Below are 11,326 nucleotides of genomic sequence, written 5' to 3' on the forward strand. Positions count from 1 at the left end.
CACCACCAACCAAATGCATCAAATGCACTACACCAACCGATTACATCAATCTTGATGAGACTTGTTCAAAAATTTGCAAAACTGGTAAAGCAAATATAGCTACAATGACTTGTGAAGAATGCACTATTGATGGCTGTGGAACTTGTGAAACAATTGGAAAAGGTGAACAATGCACTAAATGTGATACCAAATACATTGCTGCCGACAAACATTCATGTGTTGATAAATGCACCTCTGGTAAACCAGTTGATACCCCAATCAAAAAGTGTGACAAGTGTGCCACTGAGAATTGTGATGTTTGTGATAAAGACGACAAGTGTACTAAATGCAATACCAAATTCAATCTTGTGGCTGACACTTTGAAGTGCGTTAATAAATGTTCAGAAGGATATATGACAGATGAAACCACAAATAAATGCATTAAATGTACCGTTGAAGGGTGTGCAACTTGTGAAAAGGTAGATGAATGCACTGCATGTATGGCAGAATACAAGTTGGAGGGAGGAAAATGCAATGGAACAAATGCTGTTTTTGCGATTATGGCTATAGTCGTTATGGCTATCTTATTCTAAAATTCTAAACTAAGAATTTTAATCAATTTTGTTTGTTTAAAAATAATAAAAAAAATAAAAAAATATTCAACAATAAAACTTATACAGTAAAAGGTGTTTATTTGTGGGTTTATCATGGAATTGTGAAGTAAATTCTATTCACCATTTTTTCCATAAAAAAACAGTGTTATAGAAAATATTGTAGTTTTTTTAATTATAATAAAACTATATTATTTATCTAAGTGGACTTAAATTCAAGGTTCGAGAGCAAAATAATTATTTGTGGGTTTTGAATTTGATTGGTCCATTGACCCACAAATAGACGTAACCCACAAATATAAAAACCCACAAAAAGACACTTTTTACTGTATTAAAATTTGTTGATATTGATATAAAACTGTTCAAACACGACACCATTAAAATAAATTAAATAACAATTATTCGAAATGTGCAAAATATAAACGATTCTGAAAAATGATAATGACATACAAATTTTGTTTGATATTTTGAATGTTATAATTATGAAATTCATTAAAAATCTCTTTAATATTTTAAATTTTATTATCTTAATTAAATTTTTTTAATTAAATTAATTACAATAATCAATGTTATCAAACTACCATTTTAGACATAAACATCAATAAATTATATATCCTTTTTATATTAATCAGTTTTTGACGAAATATGATATTAATAATATATACAACATTTAAAATAAATGAAAGTGGTTAAAAACGGCAAATGTATATTGTTAACTCTTCGAGTATCTGTTTATGTAACAATTTAAAACTTTATTCTGAAAACCCAGTAAAAATTTATAAACTGTTTTCATTTAATCGATAGCGCCCATTTTGGATTACCTATTTTTATCTTTAAACATTGGGAAAACATCCTAATTTATTTATATTTCGTTATCATTTTATTTTTATTAATTATGACCACCAAATTTTAAAGACTATTAACTGTCAAATAGACAAAAAACAACTAAAATATTAAATTAATTTAAACAATTTTCGTATTTGTTAAATAGTTTAAAATTGCTCAAGTGGCCGATTGGACCTCCTTTTTCCATTTTACATATTTTAAATCTGCTTATCAATGAGTCCATCAACTTATTTATCATTAAAATTGGCAACTGTTTCCATTCTTTTTTGAGTGCTCTAAACAAAAGACTTTTTGTTCTAAATAACTTTTTTCTTGCGAATTCTTGTTTCAAGAATTGCCCATAGATGTTCAATTGGTGACAAATCGGGGCTAGAAGATGGCCATTCTACTGGGTTTGTTTTCATTTCTTTTAACCATCTCATTGTTTCAAGTGCTTTATGTGGTGGTGCACCATTCTGTTGAAAAAACAATTTGCTTCTGTGTTTTGTCATGTCTTTAATGACTCCATTATTTTTTAACATGGAACGGTAATCTGTGGCTTTCATTCTGTCTTTGCAAACTATTAATTTTGATTTATAATCTTGACCAATCGCACCCCAAACCATTAAACTTGAATTATATTTTTGTATTTGTTGTGTTGTTTTTTAAACGTGTTTATGTTGATTCTTATTTTCCATTTTGTTGTTGTTTTGTTTAAAAGACTTTTAATTTTTGTTGATAGCATCCAACAATATTTTTTATCTGGAAACAAACAAAATCTTGACTCATCTGACACGATAACAGATTCCCATTTTTTGATGTTTTTTTTGAGCGACTTTTTGCAAAAATTGTACCTGTTTATAATTTGTTTTTCTGTTAATATTTGTGTCGACTTTTGTTTACTATACTTAAATTTTTGTTCTTTCCGTATGTTATAAATTGTCGACTTTGAAACGTTTGCGGCTTGTGCCAATTCATGACAAGTTGAAAATGGGTTTGAAGTGGTTTGTTTTTAACCATTTGACATACCAACTCTGTTCTCTTATTTGGTCTCCCTCTTTTGTTTAAAGGAATTACAATTTCTCCTGACAACACCTTTTCAATTTTTGATATTCGGTTCGGTGAAACGTTGTAAAAACTTTGGATTGAAGAATATGAATCACCATTTTGAAGTGATTTTATTATTAATTTATCAATCGCTACCATTGATATTTAAAGTTGTGTTTCTTTTTTTATTTGAAAATATCATAAAAATGTCTGTTTAATAGTCTCTTTCATTGATGTCTTTTATTATTCTTTTATAATTAATATTTTAAATTTGTTTATAATAATAACAAAAATAATGATTTAGAAGTGAATTTGGTTTATTTTAGTAAAATAAAACAATTTTCAAAAGTGTTTATTTATTTTTGGTTGTGATTCTTTTATCTTTTTTTGTGTATTTTTATTGTTGTTTTGTACTGTGATTAAAAAAAAATAAACAAATGTTGTTTTTGATACATCTTTGGGCAAAAATTTACTCTAAATCTAAATTTTAATTTTTCTTTGTAAAAAAGAGACAATAAGACAAGAAAAAACAGGTGAAAAAAAAATACAAATTCGATTTTTTGTGAATAAAAACGAGACCAGTAAAAGACCAAAATTAAAAAATTCCCAAATAAAAGGATGGTTAATTTGTATGAACATTCCCGAAATATTACTTAAATTTTATTTTTTTCGCTATCGTTTTTTAAAATACAGTTTAAAAAACCCAAAACTGCATTTTAAGCTCAATTTTCGAGCAAAATATTATTTTTTCATAATGATAAATTTTCTTTAATAAAAAACTCTAAAATCATCATTTTATATTACCTAATTTTTAATTTTTATTTCGGGGTATATAAAATAAGTAAATAATAGTTTTAGCTCTAAAAAAATAAACTAACAGACATACTAGAATCATTAATAAAGAAGTGGAAAAAACCTCTTCAGGAAAAAAAACCGCTTTTGATAATTTAATAGTAAAATGATAATATGATTATAGTTTTTTGTATAGTTTATTTTTTTCCTTTTCCTCGATTTGATTCAAAAATCAAGGTTTACAAGAATAGCTATTACTTTTTCAAGATGCCGATGTTTGTTATTGAAATTTGTGAATTATTTTTTATGTAAAGTGAAGTCTGGATTTGCCGAATGATAAAAGGAGGAGCAAGAAAGATTGACTTCGAAACTGTTCTTTGAGGTCAAAATAACCAAAAAACATCTTAAAATTTATCAAATAAAATGAACTTTTTATTAAATATTTTTTCAATTTTTTGCAGAAATAAAAAACTCAAAAACACTAACCCGCAAGTGTACCTTTTTTTCACACCCCCTTTCACTCCTTAATATTTTTTTTCAATTTTTTAATCATCCATTAAACAAATACTCAACAGTCAAATCTATTACCTCTCGAGCAACATAGTAAATAAATAACCCAGCACATGTTTTTGATACACCACTCTTCAATGTCTCTCAGCAAAGACAAACTGCACCTTTATTTCACACCCCTCTTGTTGGATTCCTCATTCGCTCAGAAATGCATTTCACTGCCAAACTGAAAAAAACGCACTTTGGACATACTCACTAACTGAACGTGAGTGCATCCATTCCCAGCGGTTTTTCAAGTGCCTGTCAAGCAAGCGATAAATGACTCGTTATTTCGTTGTACTTGCTTTTTTGAAACTTTTTATAAAATAAACGAAGCAATTTATTGATATTGGTCAATAAAAACAATGTAATACGGATAATTTTGTGTAAATTATCAGAAGCAGTAAAAGGGCGCTGCACATGTCTGTTATAATTTCTCGTGTTATTTAGCTTTTTTCCACCAAAACCTCAGTTATTTGAGGCAAATTGAAACTTTGGTTATAACTGTGTGGAATTTTATCAGGAAATGGTAATAAAGCGGTTTTTCCCGCCGTGCAGAAAAATGTTAAAAAAGACTGGGAGGATACTGTGGACGATCCAAAAGTGCGGCAATCATTTCTGCATGGTGAATAAATTCAAGTTTATTGTGTGTTCTCTTATGTTATTCAATACATTTGGTTAAAAAATATTTGTATGCCGAGAAAAAACACACTATTTTTTCACAATTTAAAAAGGCAATATTTGGTTATTGGATAAGTTTTTATAATAAAACAATAAGAATTTGGTTACGAAAAGACAAAAACAGATCTAAAGCGGTTTTTCGCCACCGTATTATTTTTTATTTTAAAACTCGGCAAAATGCCAAAAAACGTTATTTTTCTATACAATAAAACAAGTAAATGGTGGTGAAGAGGTTTTCCCGCCAGCAAAAATGCTTGCCCAAAAGTGCATTTCAATAAAAATTGTTGAAAACATCATGGAGACAATGACTGTTATCAGCTCAATACGTTATTAAGAAGACCTGGTGCCAAAGTGAAAGTTGATGTGTTATTTATTTTAGAGGGGTTCTTATACCTTTATCCACTAATTATAAAATAATGATATTCAACAACTTTCTTACTATTTGATGGACTATCTTGTTCATTTTATTACAGTAAATATATGTAACATTTTGGGATTTTCGCACATACTTTTATAAAGAAGAATAAAATAACTATAAACATTAATAAATTTATTATCATTTATACCATAACTTGTTTCAAAAATTGATCAAATGGTGGGTCTGAAAAGTAATGAAAACTACTCAACACTTGAAAGTTCAAAAGAAATACACAACGATAACCACGGCTTCGATATATTGTGTCAAATGAATCAATTCATGATCATTCTATGGGTGTCATGCAATTTAAGTTGACAATAAGAAAAATATAAGTCATCGTTTTTAACTATTTTATAATAGTAAATAAACTATTTTTTAACCAGTTTTTCAAAAAATATGATTTTAGTAACACAAATGGTTAAATTATAATAATTAATAGTTTTTAAATATAATAATTTATAAATCTAAATTTATTTATCGCAACATCAATTATTTAAATTGATTAAAAATATTATTAACAAACAACAAATTTATTAATTAATAACAAAGTTATTTTTCATTTGATAATATACAAGTAAATTATAAAAACAATTCTTTAACTTTACTAACAATAAAAATTAAAAAAAAGTCTTTTATCACAACAAAACAAAGTAACTATAAAATTTTTAGATTAAAAAAACACTTGTTAAATTTTGAAATAAAAATAATAATTAATCAATAAAATTTAACAATTATATAAAAAACAATATCAATAGCCTATTTAATAAACTCTTTTATAACCCTTTTTAAACAATGTCCCAACCTTCTTTCAAGCCCCCTCAATTAAAGAAAGAATATAAAAAAGGTTCCGAAAAACATGAAAGTTTGAAAATGATTGGTCCGAAAATTCCTGTTAGTCAAAGGGCTGAACAATACCTAATTAATTGCCCTATTATTTTCAAAGCTTTCCAAGACCTTGAGATAAAAATAAAAAAAATCTTTTCCCACTTTTAGAGAGCAAGTGCGGTTTTCATTAAACGATCTTTCTAATGTACCAATTAATGAGTTTAAAGGAACTAAAAAATCAATTAGAGTAGCACTTGAGTATTTTTTCGGGACTTTTAAGGAATCGGGTGTAAATTCCCAAATTTAAAAAATACGAAAAGAAGACAAAAATGGAAAAATTTCTGAAAGGGAAGAAAACGACTTCTTTCGGACGAAGAAGTTCTAAAAATAGCAGAAGAAATGAAGGAAACCAAAAAAGCAAAACCAGAAGAAATTGGACTTTTCATGTTTGAAAATTTCGGCAAAACAATGGGAACAAGGCAATTAAATAAAGTCCTTAAATTAATCCCAGGAATTGAAACAAAAAAGGCCCAAGTTATGGAAACAAAACGAGCAGAGGTATCACAAACTGCCATCCTGCAGTATTACTCAGAATTAAAAAGAAAATTGGATGGATGCGGATTTGAGCTAGTTTTTAACTTGGATGAAGTTGGATTCGATGAATGGGTTGATTCAAGAACCCGAGTTGTCTAATTGTCAGTCGAATCAGGGGGAACAAGTTTTTAACGAAGTCGACAGAGATTGTTCTAGAACGAGTCTTTTGTGTTGTGGTTGTCTAGATGGGACAAAAATGATACCCCTTGTTGTTACCAAAAGACTCACCATCGAAGACAAGCTAATTGTGGAACTCAAGAGTCGTGCTATTATTAGATACCAAAAATCGGGTGTTCTAAATACGCAATTGTACACATTGTGGCTCAAACAAGTGTTTTTCCCGAATATTAAGGAAAAAAGAAACCGAATGGGTGTGAGAGTTGATACGAAGGCATATCTAATTATTGACGGCTTTTCGGGGCATTTCAGTGATGAAATTGAAGCATTATTTCGGGAAAATTGTGTTGAAATTATAAAGGAAGTCCCCACAGTTCCCATTTATGTCAGCCTATGGATCTGGGAATTTTCGGGAAACAAAAAACTTTCCTTGCGGACAAAAACAATTTGATCTTACACAAAATTTCATTATATGAAAAAGAAAATGAAAAGTGTGACTAAAAGGTCCAAAGAAACGGGAAAATTCTCAAAATGAACTCACCCGAGTTCAAAAATGCATTGAAAAAAATTGCAAAGCTCTCGGAGGAAGACAAAATTAAGCAGCTTGTTTACTCATGGGAAGTAGTGTCTGATGTCGACACGATGACCGGTGCCTTCAAACAGGCTGGTATAATATACGTGGTTCAACACCCATCAAAAGAAGAGTTGGAAAACATGAGACGTGTTAACCCCAACTTCAACACTGTAGACCTTCTTAAAAGGGTTGCAAAAATTGACATGTCTTATGCCAGAGAGGTTTGCTCTTTTCTTGGTAAGGATCTAAAAAGAAAAGAAACCCAAACTGTTAGAGTCTCCATTGAAATTTTTACTGATAGAGAACACAGGCTCGGTGTTGAAAAACTTATGAAAATCAAAAAGGATGAAAAGAACAAAATTTCAAATGAAAAGAAACCTCGAAAAAAAATAACTTGGTTTTATTTTTTTTTTAATTAAATTTTCCATTTAATATTAACAAGTTTTATCGCAATAAAAATCTGTAAAATATAAATTTTTAATATTCTAATAATCAAAAAACGGAGAAGAGTATAAAAGAGAACTTTTAAAGTGTAAATTACAAAATATAACATTTAATGCGAAGTTAAACAGTTTTTGTTTGTTTATTAGACAGCAACACAATGAAGAAAATGATATTAAAGTGATAAATTTAAAGTGACGACAAGGAAGAAGCCGATAACGAAGATAACAACATTCATTCTTGTTTTATTTATTGATTAAAATTATCAAACTTAATGTTTATTTTTTTATTTGAAAACGAATGTATTTTTGGTTAAATGTTTTTATTATGTTGGTAATATCCCGTTTACTTACAAATAAATTCTGTAATAACTCAACTATTAACCGTAATATAAATAGACTTTAACTGCCTTCTTCTAAACACTTCGAAAAAATGCTCAGGCAAAATGAAAATGATGTTTTTTTTCTTTTTGTTTAAATAAAAAAATAAAATCAAATAACATTTAGAAAACATTATACCATTATTCACCAAAAATTATCACAAGTGGGTTTTTTCTTGAAGCGGTTTTTTCCACCCCTTTATTACCGCTAGTTGTTCATTTTAGAAAAAAAAACAAAAAAGGCATGATTATCAAATTCACTTTCTTGATTACTAAATAAAACAATTGATACTTAATTAATTGAAAGATATTTTTGTATAATATATTTTATTAACTAATAGAATCATATATAAACTGTTTTTCAAAAGTCTGTACTGAGGTATCCCGATTTTTTGCATTTATTTTGTTTATTATTTTTGGGAATCGTTTTTTTGTAATAAATTCGCTTATTTTTTCCAAGTAAAAAAGTGAAAAACAGTCTTCAAAAAATATTTTTTTACTTGAAGAATTTTTAAGCATAAAAAAAATCCATATAAAATTTGAAGTAACTGGATTTTTGTTTTTGAAATACACGTGAATTATCCCAAAAGTGCATTTTAGTACAAAGGCAAATAAACTTAATTTCAATCTTTTTCATTATCAAACATTTTAATAATTAATGAAATATTCACAAAACAGAAGTTTAGTTCGAAGATTATTATGCTTAGTAGTGTTGTCACAAAAACAATAAAAATAACAAAATGATTTGATAATTTATCTTCGTTGTTTTTTATAAAGTCGACATTCTTTTTGAGCATTTCAGTGAAAACATCTTTTTTAAAATATCCAATAACAAAACAATAATGTTATTTTGTATTATTTTTCTAGTGTTGTTCTTTGACAATTTGACTTATGTCAGTCAAAATTATCAAACATTTGCTGTAATTTATTTTTTGGTGTTTTTGGAACTCTTTATTTCATTATTTTTTATTCGGAGAAGATAACCACAGTTTGTTTTTAATTAAAAATGAAAAATTAACGAGAGTAATATTCAGTTAAAACTCGACACAAACAACACCATCCGAATTCACTTAAACGTTAATTGTTGTGTTTTTATGCCAACAATGCTGTGTATATGTTGTGAAGTATCGAGTTATGGTCAAATCAAATAACGGGATCGGGGTTTTTGGAAAAAGATGGCTAATATTCCGATATTTTCCCGAATTTGTACGAAAATAATTGAACGGTATTGGTATTTTTTTCAAAATAAAGTCAGTACTTTCGATTTTTTGTTTTTTGTTTTTTTAGGAAAAAACGAAAATAAAAAACGGGACTTTAGGAAGTTCTAAAAATATGACAGTACCGACTTTTGAAAAACAGTTTAGTTTTTATTAATTATAACATATATAATTAGATAATACAAAATAAAAATAATAATATATTTCAAATTAAAAATAAAAAATATAATATAAAAATATTATATAATTTAATAAATAATTTATCAAATTATTAAAAAATAAAAGACATTTAACAATTTAAGATATATAAATAGAATAATTATTAACACTATACTGAAAATCAAAAGCTAAACAAAAACAATTTAATAGTCAAATATTAACTTGTTGTCTTTTTTTACATTTTTATCTATTAAAAACAATTATTATGTTGTGTAAATATTTTTAATTATGTTGTAACATTAAGAAGTCTTTAATTTACATACTAATAATTAAACCTTTATTTGCGTTTATTATAAAGTTTTTTGTTATAAACGCCTTTTCAATGAAAATATTTGTTGTTTGTACTAAACGAGTAAGAGTAATAGTGGGTTTATTAAATCATATTCTTGTGATTGATGTGTAAATATCATTATTTTAAACAACCAGTCAAATAAAATGATGTTGATTGAAACAAATTATAATGATTATCATACTTGATGACATAATGTTTGTAATTTTTTTATTTTTTGTGTTAATTATCATGTATGTTTTACTTGCTGCAAACTTTATAATCAAAATATGACATTAGTGTTATTAAAAAAAGCGACGATATATATATATATGTTATAACAATAAAATCACAACAACATTATCTGTTTTTATTAAAAATTGTGTTGTTCGATGAAAAGTATTGCAAAGCAACAATTGTAATAATAACCAAATTAATTTTAAGATGCTTTGAATGTCGAAATGTGTGGATATATATATCAAGTTTGGAATCAAATATTAAATAATACCTCCTTATTTGTCAACAAGATTTAGATTGTCTACTTTAGTTAAAACTTTTAATATTTTGATATTATTAAATTGATATCAATTACTAATCATTACCATTTTCTACACAAATAAATGACCAATGCAACATAATGTTACAAATGAATTAATCACTAAATCAATAGACGATCAATTGTTCAATGTGGTTTTATTGTGTTTATTGTTATGTTTTTTATGTTATATCAATCAATCTCTCGAGATTTAAAAACGCTATGTAAGTTGATGTTATTCAATTGTATTGAAAAAATACAAATATTATTTACATTTAGAATAAAAGACAATCGGATTGTTATAATGTATTAGAAAAGTGATTATGTTGTTTTTATATTTAAATGCACTGTAGTTTATTTGTTTGATTTATTACAATAAATATTTATTGAATAATTATTATTCTTTGTGTCAAATAAAATAGTTTTAAATAGAACATTATTATTCAAATATATATTTATATTAATTTTTAATTTAAATGTTATTATAATGAATAAAAAATATTATTATTTTTTGGAAATTATTTTTTGATTTAATAAATAATTAAGTTTACTATATAAAACAATAAATTTACAGGCAGTGAAGTGAAGGTATAAATTTTCAATTGAATACTGAAAAGGGTATTTTGAGAATAATTCTATAATTTTACGTCGTTTTTTACTGTATTTTCGGGTTTTATTTTTTAGTTAATAAAACAAAAAATTAGACTTATTTTTAAATTTTTTTAAATTTATTTTTTATTATGATCTATTAAACAATAATAAAAAAGCATCATTTTATTATTTAATTATTAATCAATGATATAGTTTAAATCTATTATTGACCGGTTTAAACTTGAAAAACCAAATAGTAATGAAACTAGAACACAATCAGTCAAAAATAAAGGTAATAAGTAATGATGATTTCCCACATTTATTCATGAGCGTCGAATTAACAAAATCACAAGATTATGAATAAAAAATGTAACATTGATGAGTATTTGAATTATGAACAACAAAAACACATAACAGAAACCATTATTTCAACGATGAAAATAGATGATAATGAATTATCAAAAAATTAATAAGCTGTTTAAACGATGATGAATTATTTAAAATGAAAAATAACCAAATTGAAGTGTTAACAATGGTAAATAAAACACAAATGATTATTTTTTATGAAATGATAGAATGGTCAGCATTTCATTATTTACAAAATGAGCACTTTACAATAATTCATACGTTCGTTTGCAAGTTTGTTTCAAGTAACGACTTTTTA

The 11,326-nt window shown here is 26.2% G+C and overlaps 1 protein-coding gene across 1 annotated transcript; it reads left to right on the forward strand.

The window, feature by feature from the left end:
* Window positions 1–572, forward strand: EIN_454260 (hypothetical protein; the record flags this gene model as incomplete). The annotated part of the gene is made up of 1 exon (XM_004256429.1): window positions 1–572. A coding segment is annotated over one exon (572 nt), but the record flags the coding sequence as incomplete, so codon positions are not given.
* Between the last annotated feature and the right edge of the window lie 10,754 nt (window positions 573–11,326).

Source organism: Entamoeba invadens (genome assembly GCF_000330505.1).
Source record: "Entamoeba invadens IP1 unplaced genomic scaffold scaff_1105074726215, whole genome shotgun sequence".
Classification (NCBI taxonomy): Eukaryota; Evosea; order Mastigamoebida; family Endamoebidae; genus Entamoeba; species Entamoeba invadens.